The sequence below is a fragment of the Python bivittatus genome, unplaced genomic scaffold (assembly GCF_059951505.1).
Source record: "Python bivittatus isolate LINGU-HERP-01145 unplaced genomic scaffold, Pbiv_v1 ctg000700_np1212, whole genome shotgun sequence".
NCBI classification, from domain to species: domain Eukaryota; kingdom Metazoa; phylum Chordata; class Lepidosauria; order Squamata; family Pythonidae; genus Python; species Python bivittatus.
In genome coordinates this window covers 17,081,618-17,098,345 of record NW_028277098.1, presented here as the reverse complement: position 1 = coordinate 17,098,345, position 16,728 = coordinate 17,081,618, and the positions used below count along the sequence as shown (strand labels likewise).

Below are 16,728 nucleotides of genomic sequence, written 5' to 3'. Positions count from 1 at the left end.
ATCCCTCTTCCTACATGCAAACATAAGAAAATGATGTTCTTGAGTTTTTGGTTTTTAAATTCAGAAAGTTATGTACAAGCAAGAGCAATTAATTTCCTTCTGCCAACTGCTGAACAACAACGTTTGTATCTTCTGAGCCTGCTCAATGTGAGTTTTGGCTCTAAGCCATGATATGATATATTTGAAAAGGCAAAAGCAGGACTTTAATTTCCCACCGTTGTTCAGATCCTATTTTTTAAAAGAAATGCTAAAGGAAAACTATTATTATTATTATTATTATTATTATTATTATTATTATTATTATTATTTTGTTTAACATTGACAGAGAGAGGAATATGTAGCTCTACAAATGCTGAATACAATTCCATGGTTGCTCATCACTGCCAAGTTGGATTGTTGCAAACTATTTCATCCCCAAGAAGCCAATTTCTATCCTAGAAGAAAAGAAGGAGCAGTGGGAAAAACACAGGAAGATATAACATCCTCTCTGGACCTTAAAAGTCCATAAGTGGGATAGAATCCTTGCACATAAAAGACCCTACTGGAAGCAGTCAATGTTATAAGGTTGGTAAGTATCAATCAATCAATCAATCAATCAAAATTTATTTATGGTCCAAGACCAAACCCATTGATCAGTATGATAAGACCAGTTAAGCTAGAACTACTTGAGTCAAATACAACCAGCTTTCAATATCTAGCATCTCCTCTGGTTTTGATCAACTGTGCTTTGCTGCCAAGAACCAAAAGACAAGGGAATTATAACTTACCTCCCAATCCACAATCCTTGATTGGTGAGTGGCATTGCTTGATGGATCAAATCTTGTGAAGGTCTGGGACAGAGACACCAAGAAGATGCTGCTAGGAATCAAATCAGCAACACATTTCTCCTCTGAGAACTCTAATCCAGCTTCTCCTTCTTCGACTGCTTTATAATAAATCAGCCCCAGAGCATTGGTCTGTTAGTCCAAGGTTTCCTATTCTGTCCAGCAGCAGTTTCTAAGATCTCCATCTGAGATGTTTTGACAGCTCTGCCATCCTTTTAATTAAAGGCGTTAGGGACTTAACTTTATGCTGTCTGCATGCCACACCATTAGTAGAGTTCACTGGGAGTTTTGCAATATATAATATCATTGTAATGACACCACCTGAAACTTTGGAGAGAGAGGTTTTTCATGCATTTTGCATCCCTGTGTTTTCTACTCTTACTTGAAGAATTTTTTAAAATAATATTTAATGTTTTTTTTGAAGAATGATATCAGAAAAACAATTTTAAAGTAATCAGAATGGCCATATCAATATTTATTGAAATACTGGAAATAAAAATCCATTAGTGTTGAGAAAATTCCTGGCAAGGACTGACATGAGACAACATGAACGTCACAGATACATTCAGAGAACTTCAACAAGTAACTAACTGCACAGTTTAAAGGGTTGCATGGATTCAAATGCCAGGTAGCTGTGGAACATATTGGTAATACAAATATTCAGACGCTACAGGTTGTCTGATTACAAACACTGAAACAACGATAAGAAACCAGCCAAAGCCAAAACCTTTGCATTTTAGTCTGCTTTTACTAATATGTAATCAATAAAGCAACTGTAAGTTAACTGTCTTGTTACAAAGTGGTTAACAATTAACATTCATTTTGCAAACTTGGGCAATCAGATGAGTTCCTGGAACCTCCGATGTTGGCTAATGTGTGTGAAAATTTATTTGTGACTTTGCCCAACAATCATTCTTGGCCCTTAATATCCAGGTGAATGATCTGGTTGTGTCCACTGAAAATTGTGCTCTGTTAGTGGCATTAGTCTGTTTTCAGCTTTGAAGTGAAATCTGCCATGGTGTTTCAACAAAAAAGTTAAGGATTTTACAAGACACCCATGTGAAAAATCTGAATTAAATCATTTTATAATCAACCTTAAATACCACAGATGATTACTTGAATTTTCTTTAAAGCAATGTTCCTGTTTTTATAGGAAATATAAAACGTAAGTATCGACATAAGTTCCCTAAGATAGAGCTGTTAGTAGTTGCCACTGGAGAATCACTGGAGAATTCCAGAGTACTGGGCTTCATCAAGTTTCTCAGCCTCATATCCCCACTTCAATGGCACACAGAAGAATTCTAGACCCTTTCTAGAATAATTAGGAAATAATTGTCAATACTGCTTCAACCATATTAACATACTTAGGGTACCGAAGATGGAGATATTTCCAACATTCGATAAGGTGACACAGTTGACTTTTTGGTACCAAGGAAGTCTATCAAGAAAGTTCATTTAATATATCATGGGCTTGGATACTAAGAGGTATGTTGTACACAGCCAACAGCTTGGGTTTACCTTGTGAAACTTCTGACTTTGCTTTCTCTTTTAACAGTAGATTCTCAAACTTGTTTTGAAGCCTCTTTCACTGCTTTAAAATAAGTTTTCTATTTGGCATGGAAATACAGAAGCCCAACCCATTTGCAGAATGAACTGAATGGGCTGGGACTTAGCTATCTGGCTGCTACTTTGATTTCCACTTTAAGTTGCCTCTCAGTAAGACTCCTGAAATTCATGGACTGAATTATCCATGTTATCAATAGCAGGGAATTGCAGAAGTAAGGTAGCAGGAACTATTTGGGGTCAGAGAAATATCCTTTTGAATGAGCAAAGATGACTTCTTCTCTGTCTCTCCTGCCCCCTCTCCATGAAAAGGTTGGCATTTAAAAACAACCAAATTCACATGGTGGTAAAGTATTCGAATACTAATTCGACAGACATAAGTGTTGTCTTTGGTATACAATGTCCACTGCTTAAAAAAATGTTCAGATAAGAATGCACCTTTCTCTGTTCACATGAAACAAAGAAAAGTGCAAATCACAAAACTTACAATAGATTTTAAATAAACAATATTTAGGATTATGAAAATGTATAAACATTTAATCAAAAAACTGATTTTAGACTGAAAAGACCCTTGAGTATCCCTGAACTATGAACTATGAGTTGAAGACATGCTGTAATAAACACATATATTTGGCTTCTTTATTCTGCCTATATTTTCATATAAAGATGAAACTGAGGAACAATAAATTAGCATCATAATTGTCTACAATGAAAATGGTGTTATACAATATAAATAAACTATTTAAAAGCCAGCAATCTTCATGAAAACAAATGAACAAACAAACAAAGCTTGTGGATTAGAAGTTTGATACAATTTCTACAAGTGATTGTACAGCCAATAATCCAACAGAAAAATAAAGCAATTAACACATAAATGAGATTCCCTTTTTGATTTTAGTGTCTCACGACATACAGTAATTAAGTACTGGTAAAGCTAGTTACCAATCTAGAAAGCAACATTAAGGAAATCACGGTTTTGCAACATTATCATGGGATCCCCCCTCCCACCAGGACCTCACAAATGTAAACACAATAATTTTTTTTATTTTCTTCAAAACTGTAAAGTATTAATACTTCCACCCCAAACATATATTGATCCACATTTGTACAGTTACCATTCAGAATTCTGAAATAAGGCAAAGCTTTTATTACGGTGGCATATTTTATAATACTGATAAGTTCATTTTGGATAGAATTATTTGTCCTTCTCTGATATTTGTTCTGCAGCAGACTTTGGTTTACATAGACTTGGCAGTATCACTCTTCATTTAGCACACCAAAGGTTTTTGCTTGAATCATTGTTTTAAACTGTGTTTTCTGTTTCCAAAGGATATACAAAAATGATGCCGATTTTCAAACTACAACTAATATGAACCATCTGCTTGATTTCATCAGCTGATCTATTTGTATCAATAGGACTAACTTGTTATTGCCTTTCAAGAAATCTGACCCCAAAGTAAGATAAAGCTGAAGAATGTGGCTTTCTGAATGGACAAGGTGAAACAGGAAAGAGAATGTGTGATTGTATTACTTGGTGTTTTGCCTTCTTGCATAAGGGTAGGCCTGGATCTTTCAAAAATACATCAAGAATGTGAGGCTGAGAAGGAGAAACAGAGATATGTTTCTGTTATCTCTGATCAAGGCAGATCAAGGCAGAATGAAGAAATCAGGTTATAGTGAGGGCATAAATGGATACATGTTAGGACCAAACTAGCATCTTTGATCATGCCTAGATTCAGGATAAATTCTGAAAAAGGTGTGTTGAAAGCCAGATCTAGCTTCTGCACTTAGCACCCTTAATCATCTTCCAGTTCTCAGTGCCTCAGCAGGACCTGTATATTGTTGGCTATTTTAAATTTCTCACAATGCCTCTTCCTCCCATTCTTCCCAGAAAAGTTAATTGAAATTTAATATCATGCCCCTTCCATTGCCAAAAGTTAAGCTTTGAGCCCAGGGCCTGCTAAAATAAGAGAAGAGCCCTAGGAGAACAATCTGAGGATGGTCCCCTTAAATCTGAAAGTGCCTTCTCCTGACATTCTTTTTTTTTCAAGCCCCAGTTCTGGTTAGCTGTCAGGACCTGGTTTCATTAGTCAGACAGTCAATGTGAATTCAGCCTACTGACTAGCATGGCCATCTAGATACCTTTTGTTCTTTGCTATGTAGATCGAGCAGGAAAACCAGGAGGCTGATTATGATTATACAGGGGTACAGCAGTGGCTGTCTTTGACCTGAAGACTCCAAAGTCATGCTAGCCTGCTCTTGAGCTGCGTGTGCAGATGGTTCATGAATAACCCCCAACTGAGAAACATGTGGGAAAAGAAAGGTCGCAGCGAAGATAGACAGTGGGATATGATTTGAATTCACTAACCTGGTTTCTCTGAAATCCAAGTACTAGACTGGCGATTAAGTGTGACAAGTAAAGAGATGCTACTGCTTGAAGTAATGTTTTATTTTAGGCAGTGGTCAAATAGTAGCCACAAGGTGATCTGGCTCTAAAAGCTTTGAGAAGCCATTCCAGTAATGTTTGAGTTGAGCCTGGAATTAAGGTCCCCTATCGATTGCTCTGGAGCAGCTTACGTCCAATACTTGGTCACTGGTGGAAGAGGGATACTGCCTAGCTGAACAACATGAACACAATGACAAAAGCAACCTTAGAAAACATATTAAGAATGTCACACTAACCTTATGAACAAAATTATTTTCTCATGTTTGTTATCTGCAGGTCAGAGTCACAGACTGACAAAAATCCAGGCTGTATTTATTTGCTTGCTTGTGACACTATTCTCTCTGTGTGTGTGTGTGTGTGTGTGTGGCCTACTCCAGATTTTTTAATATAGATGGGCGCCACACATTCCTTTTGGAAGGAGAAATAAGAATTCAGTCTTTGGAAAGATGACACAGGGAAACTGCAGTGTTGCTTCCTTCCTTTAGAGGTGTTTTCAGTCCTGCTAAACAGTGAAGGGTTGTAGTGCATGCAGATCCCCTTGATCTGTTAGCTGAAGAACACAGATAAAACTTGTTCCTAAATTTCTCCATAGTGGTAACTGGAAAAGTTTTTTTTTTTTTTAACTTATAAGAATTGTTCTTTCCTTTCCTTTCCTTTTTTTTTTTTTGCCTTGATTGACACTGATGATGGTAGCCTTTCCACTTGTAAATCTCCTTTCATTCCAGTGATAAAGTCCTATACAAGTTCCTTTGGGGAGACTGTGTAGCATTTGATTCACAGTTGGCAATGCAGATACCCTGATACATCACTTATTTACTATTAAGTATTTGATTATTATAACATTAATTTTTTTTGCAAAGTTTCTTTAAACCAAGTTATTTCAATTAGTGTCACTTGGAGAACTTCAGAGTATTTTTTTTTTCTTTTTTGAAAAGCAGAAGCTGTATCAAAGGCTATAATTTATGCTCTCTTTGCATGCAGCATTTCAATGAGAAGGTTATTACATGGCACATCCCCATTTAGGTGTTTGTAGTAGAGGTACTCTTCAGCCTGCATACTGATCGCCCGGATTTCTGGGAGTCGCAGGAGAAGCTGCCCAAATTTGTCTGTCTGCTGTGGATAGTTGCACATGGTATAGTCCAGCAAAGCAGCATTCACTTGTTCTTGGACACCTTCCACCAGCTGGAAGTTCTCTAGATTTTTGACATCTGAGTAAAAAAAAAAAAAAAAAAAAAGATTATGATCATGGCATTTTTAGATTATTAAAGTGGTATCTCCCTAATATGTTTTTCTCTGGATAAACAAATGGTTTTCATGCTCCTGAACGTTCAGTTGAATCCCTCTGCCAAGTTTCTTGAGGGAAAAGTGGTCACGGCCTAGCTTTAGAACGCTGGGTTGAAATTCTGCATACAGCTTAGATCAGTTAGATACCAATGGGTTTTGAACAAGGTCAACTCTTTCTTTTCCATGTATCTTACTGAGAAAAAGGTTGAAGATGCCTAACATTCAGAACTGTAATATATAGTCAGCAAATGAGTCCCCTGAGAGGAAGGCGTAGCTTTAACCCGACATATTACACAATTCATATAATTCTGTATTAATTCTTCTGATCCAAGGTGAAATCTCTGTCTATGGTATGCTGTAGTTAATTCTAATAAAAAATGACAGGCTTCTTGTTTCTTTTTGACATTTTTCTAAATTATTCTGAAAGACTTTGACTTGTCCATCCTTATGCTAATGAACCATCTGGAACATTCCAGTGACTGCCAAAATAACCTGCCTGACCCACAAATGTGTGTGTGTGTGTCTGTTTCTGAATTCCAGAACTGTTGCCCTTTAGGCAAATTGAGAAGAGCATTTAATAGTTTTTGGGTATGGATAAATTCCTTCTTCCTACTGGATGGCTTTAACTTCTTTAGTTAAGTTCTTCTTAACTTCTTCTTAAGTTAGACTCAGGATGTGGAATAGTTTGCAAATATTTTCATTTATTATATTTATTCCTCCACTTCACTATCAACAACTCTAAACTCCTGGAATAAAGTGATACCCAGAAGGTCTTTCCCTTATCAACTCATGGCTCTCCTAGCCGGCCTTCACTCTAGGACTTCTTAGAGCTTGTAATATCCTCAAGTAGAATTCTGGAACTCACTAAGGCATAATCTTTGTCTAACAGAGTAAGACTGGCAGTCCTACATACAAGTAGATTCTCTCCTACATGTTTAATTTCCAGACAGGACTTTGGGGCACAAATCTAGGGCCCTGTTCAAGTGCACCTCTTTCAGTTTTCTTTTTGACTCAGCACCATCTCCTTTACTATCTTTGGCCATGAAATGACAGGTAAATCCATCCCTTAGTAACATTTCATTAGAAGTAGAGCAAGAGTGAGTTTGATGTGGGCACCAGGCTAGAAACCAGGAGGCTGTGAATTCGGGCTCTGCCTTAGACATGGAAGTCAGCTGGGTAATTTTGATCCAGTCACTCTTTCCCAGCCCTAGAAAGGAGGCAATGGCAAACCACTTCCAAAAATGTTGCTAAGAAAACTTCAAGGACTAGTGCGGACAGTTGCTGGGAGTCAATGCTGACTTGAAGGCATGAAAGAAAAAAAAAAGATGTATAGTATGCAACTGAAAGCATTTTTATACATCTGCGGGGTTGTATGATCCATGTAAAAATGATACATTCAAGTATATATTTCTTGACTGTGTATTAAAGAAAGTCACTTTGGACAAATCTCCCTATTTGGGTGTCGGGGTTAGGTTTATCAAAAAGAAACCAAATATTTTTCCATTGCATCTGGTAATATGATGCAATTCTTGTGAATGTTGCCCAGCTTCCTCCATTTGAATCGGTAAAACCATATTTCTTTTATTATGTTAAATTTACTACATGATGCATTCGTAAATTTTAACAGCCAATCCCTATATGTGCTTCAGCCCATAGCAGACTCCTTCAAAACAATGAAATATGCATGTATAAAGATGGCATCGAACTTATGACAGAGGTTTTGGATCTGGAAGGGTCTTTCATTCGTAAAGCATTCCATGCCTTGAAGGTCGTGTTACTAGAATTCAAGCAAAACCCATTTGCTCTATAGCAATTGGTAAATAAATGAAGAGGCAAAATCAACTCTAGGAAGAAAAAAGCACCCTCTTATCAGTCCTAGAGAGATCATGCACTCCAACACTGGATGAGTACTCAGTTGCAAAGTCCTAAGATCCTATTTTATATTGGAATTTATCCATAATTTTGCATTGAAAATGCGTGGCTTTTTAAAAAAATGCCTTCTGATTTTTTTAAAGCAAAGTAATTAAAAAAAAACATTTTGGCAAGACTAACACTGAAAGGAAAATATTAAATAGACGGTGCTTCTGAAAGAATGTTTGGTGGCTCTTACACAGATTACCTTTAAAGCAAAACTCATACTAAGATGAGTTATTAAACTACTTGAATAATGCCTTGCCACGCATTAAACTGTAGATTAAATGATCTTAATTAAACGATGTGATTATATGGTAAAAGGTAAGAAATTGGATAACAAAAAATCTTGTTTTATTGAGGCTTTAAAATGTCTTTTAGGTGCACCTACTGCTGCAGAGAGCTTTGATTTATTTACAGAAAATTATTTACCTTCTGGGAGAAAACAGCCTCTGTGAAAACATAATGGCAAATCTTGAAAAAATACAATTCATTGTCAGTAGGACTCTTTTGGGGTCAGCACTGCCCTGAAATCAAATCTGTTCCTTTAACAAAGCAATCCTGGGAACTTAGAGCACATTTTCTTCTGCGTCCAAGTGTTTGGTAGATGGAGGCAGAGATCTGAGAATCCATGTGTTATGCATAATCTAAGAAATCAGCATTTTCAAGTTCTGAGAGGCTTGCGTAAAAAAAAAAGAAAAAAAAGAAAGAAAATAGGCTCCTTCTTGCTGTATACTCTTTCAGTTCTAAGTACAAGAAAGGGAAAAATAGTATCAACCTCTTATCTCTTCCACTTTATTCACTCAGGGACTAATTACCAATTTTTAATATGAAACAGTCTTACCGCATGTTCACAGTGGGACGCATCTCTTTTCCCATCCTTACAGGAGAGTAAACCCTGAAGTCTTGTAGAATATATTGTATTTTTGCAAGCTCTTGCAATAGTATCTTTGTCAAACAGAGAATATATCTTTTTATAATTTACTTCTAAAGATCAAGTTTTTTAAAAAACTAAAAGTGCCATTCTTAGCTCTGCAGTCACTCTAAAAGTCTGCCAGCATCTCCTTAAAATTCCTATTTCTCACAGGTTATCCCATCATCACAAAATAAAGATGCTTAGCTCAAAGTCTGCATATTGAATAAGTCTAGAAAAGAGTATGTTCCCATTTTTGTAAAAACACAATGGGTCTTGGCCTTCAGAGAAGAAAAATATTTAGGTTACACAGACGCTTCCTTTTCTCATATTTGAGGAGCTGAAATTCAGTGCAGAATTAATTGATGGAAAATGCATGTAGTTTGGGAATTCTGAAGAGGGAAACTAAAATTAAATGGCAGTTATATTTTGAAAAGTGGTTGCTGTGCAAAAGCTAAGTAAGTAGTTTCCAAAGAAAAACAACTATACTCATTGCACAACTTGGATATCTGACTGCTATGCTCAAGGAACCCCGAGGTTTTCATGCTCAGTTATACTGGTGTGTAATTAAAAGATGAAATGCTGGTGGCTTCTAAGAAATTGGTGTCTTGTTTTATATCATTACAGTATTTAGAAGACTGATATGCCACTGTCCTCTTAAAAGAATGGCACAACTTACAAAGGTAAAATAAAAACACACTGAGAATTACGGGGAAAAAATGCTGGTTAATAAAGCATAACACTAAAACGAACATTAGAAAGCCTGACAAAATAAAGATTTTGATTCTCCTCTTAAACTATAATAAGAAGGAGACTTCTTTACAATCTAGGGGGAGTTGGTTGGATAATATGGGCCCTGCGACAAGAAAGCAGAAATGATCATTGACACAACATGAACCTACAGCAAGGGCCAGTCTGGTGTAGTAGTTAAGATACAATGCTAGAAACCAGGAGACTATGAGTTCTAGCTCCACCTTAGGCATTAAGCCATCTGGGTGACCTTGAGCCAGTCACTCTCTCTCAGCCCTAGGAAGGAGGCAATGGCAGATCACTTCTGAAAAATCTTGCCAAGAAAAGTGCAGGGACTAGTCCAGGCAGTCACCAGGAGACTGACTCAAAGGCACAAACATATATGAATGCATGTCTTGCTAATGAGCCAAGAGTGTGGGATGGACCATATAGTAACATACAAACAAACCTGTAAAGCTTTTGTGAACACTTTGAACTGGGAATTGGAGGGCAACCATGAAGCTGTTTCAACGTGGGGGAGTGTGGAACCTCGAAGAAGCACCACTCAACAACACTGCTGCCACATCCTGGACCACTTGCAGTTTCTAGACTATCTTTCAGGACTGTTCTATGCCATAGTCACTCTTGAGATTATCAGCAAACGAATAACCAGTTCTGAGCTCTGAGGTTACCAACACATGACTACTCAGCACATGAGCATCAAAGCCAGGCCTCTCTTTTGGGTAAGGACACATCTGATTTATCAACCAAATTGACAAAAGCACTCCACCACAGATATTACATGGCCAGAATATAGCCAAATATTTCAGGACAACATCTTTAGGAAAGACACTGCAACCATAAAGGATGTCCTGGTGCAATCTGGCCTTTCCCCTGAGTGCAAATGTACCACTCAGAGAACAAAAGAAGACATGGTTTTGTACAAGATTTGCATGAACTAACTCATATGCATAGATGCAAATTTAGAAAATATTTAAATAGTCACACCATGATACGGTGCTCAGTCAGCCTGCTGTCCAAATACAATTGTTGATGTGCAGCTTCAAGGGCCCTGCTCTCCCTCTTAAGCTGCTTTATCTTTAAAATTGGATTGTAAAGGGAGGGCACCCTGTAAATAGAAGATGCCTTCAAACAGAGAATGGTCATCTGGTAACTAGGACCCACAGTTCTCCTGTATGTTGCTGCTGTTGCTCCTATGAGATAATTCCCACACAAAGGAGCGGTGACACTGACACAAGTAAACAATTTTCATACAATAGCCTTTGGGAGGCTTATATTTCAGATACAGGTAGTCCTTGTGTTACGATGGCAATTGGGACTGGGATTGCCATCGCTAAGTGATGCAGCCATAAAGCACAATGTCATGTGACCACATCGCTTAGTGACAGCAATCCCGGGCAGTCCCAGTTGCTATCATAACCCCAAGATGCATGGGTTGTTAAGCAGGAAGAGAAAGAAGGCCCATGTAAGGAGCATGGGGGTGCTGCTGGGGAATGGGGGTGCTGTAGGGAGGTGTGGGAGGGACAGGGAGGGCTGGTGCAGGCCACATGCGAGTTGCAGAAGGCCGGATGAGGGTCTGGGAGGGCCAGTGCAGGCAGCATGCCAGTTGTGGGAGGCCAGGCTGGGCCTGGGAGGTCCAGTGGGGGCTGTGTGTGGGCAGGGGGTGCTGTGGATGGGAGAAAAAGTGGGAGCGACTTACTGGAGTGACTTGTGACCTTCCCTGCTGGTTTCCCCTTAACTCTGTTTGTGGGAAGCTGGCAGGGAAGGTTGCAAATGGTGATCATGTGACCGTGGCTCCCTGCGACATTGTAATTGCTAGCCAGGCACCTGAGCACCCGGATCGTGATCATGTGACTGTGGGGGTGCTGTGAGGTCCTGAACTTCAAGGACCAGTCATACGTCCATTTTTTCAACAGCGCTGTAACTTTGAATGGTTGCTGAACAAAGGGACATAAACCAAGGACTACCTGTAATGCACCACAGATAGAACACATGTGTTCCTTCTTATGGACTCTGTACTGTAGCTTAGTTTTAAAGAGGAATTTGCATCTTATACCTTCCCTTCTGCTTTCTTAGTTGAGAATATCCAGCTAATATAAAGGTGGTACTTTAATCAATGTGCCCTGATTTCCAAGTTTAGGACAAAACTAGCTTTTGGGATAAGTGAAAACTTTCCCAGAGTGCTGTGTTCACATGTTCATCTTTTATGATTTTTGCCCAACTGATGGTTTATTTAATTAGTGATAGTGGCGAATTCACCTAATCAAATATCTTATAGCAAATGTTGCCAATACATGCTAATAATAAAAGTTTCATAATTGGGGCAGTTTACAAGTACTGTAAAGCAAAGAAGTAAATAAATAGCAATATGATCCTTGTGATGTTATTGGGATGAGCAACAGACAATGATGGCAACTGAAATAAATGAATGCAATAACAAAGAGCACTTTTTTCAATTCCCCTCCCTGCCCCATTTCTTTTCCACTTCTAAAGTTGTCTGTGAAAGTCCTGGAGGAATCACAAATTAACAGCTCCAAAGGGTATCTTCTAGTTCAGCAGTTCTCAAAGTGTGGTCTGGAGACCCCTGGGGGTCCCTGAGACCCTTTCAGTGGACCCGCAAAGTCAAATAAATAAATAAATAAATAAATAAATAAATAAATAATTTAAAATTTCTCAGTTTAATTTCTAATACATTAAATATTGATAGATATAACCTGCAACAAGAAGATTTTTTTCTATGACTGATGATCTCCTAGAACCCATACCACAAGAGATACCTTCCCCTGGAGTCAATAGTTCCAAATCATGCCCTTAAGCCACACTCCTACGTTTCTACATGTTGGGTTGTTGATTGTCATACCATGCAAAGAATAAGAACCCAAATCCACCTTGAACTGTTGTTTAGCTACAGTTTGTATCTTCACTATTTGTCAAGCTAAGGTTGCTGGGAGTGGTAATTCAGCAACATGGGACACAAGATCCACATTCATCTGCTATACAGATTTTGTCCTTTGAATGGATATGAACCAGTTCTCAAAATCCTGGGCAAAGAGAAAGGAAAACTAAGTGGGGGACAATAATGCTTCACAGACAATGTAAAGTAGAAGAAGCATAGCAGTGGAAACGGTACATAGCAGGAGATCAGAAAGCTATTAGCTGTTCTTCAAAAAAGGACCAATGAAAAAGACATGATTATGATGACACATTGCTGTAACACCCTGCTATGATGGGGGCAGTACAGTCACCTTTTGTGGTATTCTTTATGAAGAAGTGTAATGTAAATGTAAAGGCATTAATTATGTTTTAAGAGGAAAAAAAAATCCAACTCCCAGCAAGTGGGCAGGAAACTTCAACCAATGCACAACTGGTAAGTGACCTCATTTGCTATGTGAGAACAAGGATGGTGGCCTTTAACATTTATCAAGAGGAGTGAACACACAAGGTGAACAAGCTGGCCAAGGCAAGTACTGATACTTAATATTTTTATTACTTGCCTGAGTAAGTTTTGGACACTGTCTCTTTATTGTGGCCATAAAATATTTTTGAAGTTCAATGAAATGTTAAATAATACTTAGATTGTTTTTGGAGTTTTGCCTTTTTAAAGTGCTTTACAACAACTCATGAGTTTCCATTCATGCAGAAATAATAGGTTCGACTCAACGATACTTGCTTTTAAATGCAGAATAAGATGCTTATATGGTAAGGAAATGCTGGAATTATTGGTGTGAATCCTATTTAACTCCAACTATTAAGGATAGTTAGAACCACAATTTGTTACAGACCAGTTCACAAGTCAAATAAAAGCACATTTTACAACATTTTATGGCATCAAGCTGCCAGGTGTATTATTTAAAATTATATTTCTTTTTTCTTTTCTTTTTTAAAAAGCATGTAAAATGGTACTTTCCTACACAACAGATCAGCTACGCCTTCTTTCCTTTGCTAGATTGGAAACCCTCTGAACCAGGAAAATGTCTTTTGAGGTCAAAGGAGGAGAGTTTTGATATATCTCCTATAACAAATGGTTACAAATCACAACAAATAAAATTAAACTGTTCACTCCTGGAATTTGTTTCCCCTACCACACAAGCATTTTGAACATGGTCAGATAGACTATAAAGGAGAGAAAAGAAATGGGGGGATTTCATTGCATCTCTTCCCAAGTGGCAGTGAAACCATTCCAGCAGCTGGTTGGAAGTAGAGTTGAAATCTATACTTGTTTTTTTTTTCCCCCTCCTCCCTCCTCATTCTCTTTTCCTTGTTAAACAAGCTTCTTAGGTCTGTCTCATAGCATTTTCTGCTTAAAGGATAGATTAAAATAATGAATAATATGCCAAAATTGTTTCTCTATCGCTGGCAAAATAGGCTTCCTTAAACCATACATGGAGCCAACAGTGGCTCCTTTTGTATTATAAAGACCAGGGCCCCTTTGAAGTGAATAGGAGCTGTAGGTTCATTAGAGCACCAACTGACTGGAACCAATGGAAACTGGGGCGTCTAGACTGTGCTACTTGAAGAGCTATAAAAAAAGGGGCAGGGCTTTGATTGTGTGGTTACAAATAATTTTTTTGACCTCTGCGGTAGGTACCTTCAACTGGAAATTTAACTTTTAATTATTTTCAAATTATTCTGAAGATGCCAGAGCAGTCTAGCCAGATTGATGAATATATAAGAAGAAATACAAGGATTTTCATTTACTTTCTGAAGACATTTCTCTCGATACATTTTTCTTACATTAAAGCAAAGCCCTCTTTTGAGTATAATATGTGCATTCATAAAATTAATCTGTATCTACTAAATTGGAGGGGGGACCCAAGAACACAAAAACAGCTTTACCTAATTGCGGGGGGGGGGGGGGAATCTGTCATCGGTTTAGAAAATAAACCAAATCTCAAACTTTTCGTTTTATTTTCACTGATGAACTCATATTTGTTTCTCTTTTTCTCTCCTCCCTCCCAAGTTTTCTTATGCTCTTGGAATAAGATGCGTAGTTTGGTTTGTTCAGGTGGCAAGTCCAGACTATGAATAAACTAGTGTTATCATATGAAAGAGAATTAAATAGGCAGATCCAAGTGGGGATATATTAAGCGAAAATGCAAGCTCCAGTTGCTGAATTTAGCTGGTACTAGATGTCTGGCTTGCCTCAGGATAAATTCAGCTAATCGAATGAGGAAAACAGCCTCAGGTATGATAAAAATTACAAGAGTTCTCAGTCGAACACTTCTTGTTATAAATATTCTCAAAGGCATTCTTCTGGTTCTTGGGAAGAGAATGATATTTGCATGTAATTATGGCATTCAAGCTTTTATGAGCTTGGCTAAATACATTGGCTTAGATAATTATTTCATGGGACTGGGAATTCTACCATGCTAGTGACCTCTCCAAACAATACGAGATGCTTCATAAGACAAATCTGAAAAGCCACAGGTGTCAAGAGAAATGTATAACATGCTGAGTGCAGAATATGTCAAAATGAGTGAAAGGAAAGTCTATGCCCATTTCCTTCTCAAATGGAAATTTCATGCTGATTTCTGGATTCTTTCTGCCCACCTTGTTTTGTTTTGAAACTCTTATTTATCTCCTTGACCTTTTGTTTGGAAATTATTATTTTAGCCCTTTTTCCACATTTAAGATCTACTCTGAGAAGGTAGAAGAGGTGACTTCGTGAATGGCAATGTTCCTCCCAAAGCCTTCACTTTGTTTTTTTAAAGGGTTTCAAACAGCATTTATGTTTCAAAAACTTTTCAGAGAAGATTGGTAGGCTTGGGAAAGGATGCTCATCAATGGTGCACCACAGTGATATCAAGATGATAAACAAAGTAACATAAGCAGATAAGAAATAATTTACTGCTGCCTCAGTTTCTTCCAAAATTCAATAAACCATATGGAAGTGCTCTAGTTCTGGCCAAGGGGGCTTTATCCATCAATTGCCTAAGCTATCTTTAATCCTGTTGCAGCATTGGAAGAAAATGTTTCAACATTTATAATCCCAGTTTGCATTAAGCCAAGAATGATCGAACTTCAGCAGTTATTATGTGTTTCCTCTTCCTTGAAGAAATAAGCTTATAAGCCAAAAGAAAGGAAAGACAATTTGGAGATTGACTATCATTTTCATTCTAAGCAAACAGCTACAAGGAGATGACAGTTAAACTGTTGTCTTGATATCCTAAAGAAGCCATTAACACCAAACATATATTTATAATTTTGTGACTGAATGGATAAAATCCAAAGAACTCCATTACAAGCAAAAAGAACATTGGTGTGTGTGTGTACGCACAAGTAGGGCATGCAGAGGGTCACCAATTTTGTAACTGCATTCCCTTGTGATTCATTAACTGCTTTTGCAGAAGGTTGTCTAACCTTCAAAAGGAGAAAGAGGCCCCAATGAGAAGTGTGTAGGCTGGAAGAGACTCATAGTGCGAGTGGAACACTTACCAGCCCTTGGATCTTGGCCTATGTAAATTAAAAATGTATCTAATTGCCATAGGAAATACATAAATTTGCCTTGTGCACAGCAGAACATGTGGACTAACCACAGAAAGCTGACACTTAAAGGGTGGGTGATTTGGGACTGGATTTAACAAAATGAGTCATTAAAAAAAAAAAGAGTTAGAAATAGCTAATTTTTTCCAGCTCCTGTTCCAAATTCAGAAACTTAGCCACATTCCTGATGATATTGTCAGAAACACAACATAATCTTTCTCCTGCTTCCCTTTCCACCAAACATCTGATGTTAGCAGGGCAGGACCAGTTCAGGTGTCCTAATGAACTAGGTTTCTCCATCTAGCAACTACAGGTCAGATTGTGTCCATCAGCTTACAAAATGTTGGAGGCAGCTGAAAGACTGAACAACAACAGAGTACCAGAGTGTCTTTGGTGTTGTGTTGCCTCTGACGTTACTGTTACTACTGCTATACTGCCGCTGCCAAGGATTTATGGGGCAGGGTTAATACCAGTGATGAAGTTTCACAGTCTTACATTTTAATTTTATGAATGAATCACCACATAAAAATTAGTGGAAGAAGTGGCACCTTGAA

At 37.9% G+C, this 16,728-nt stretch overlaps 1 protein-coding gene across 3 annotated transcripts in view; it reads right to left on the bottom strand.

Annotated features, from left to right (window-relative positions):
* Nucleotides 1–1,275: 1,275 nt before the first annotated feature.
* The window catches only part of NR5A2 (nuclear receptor subfamily 5 group A member 2), a 120,514-nt gene continuing 105,061 nt past the window's right edge, over nucleotides 1,276–16,728 (bottom strand). For all 3 annotated transcript variants that reach the window (XM_015889777.3, XM_025173336.2, XM_088153310.1), the window contains exon 7: nucleotides 1,276–6,041. In XM_015889777.3, coding sequence (XP_015745263.2) covers nucleotides 5,794–6,041 — 248 coding nt within the window. In that variant the 3' untranslated portion in view covers nucleotides 1,276–5,793. The remainder of the gene's footprint in view (nucleotides 6,042–16,728) is intronic.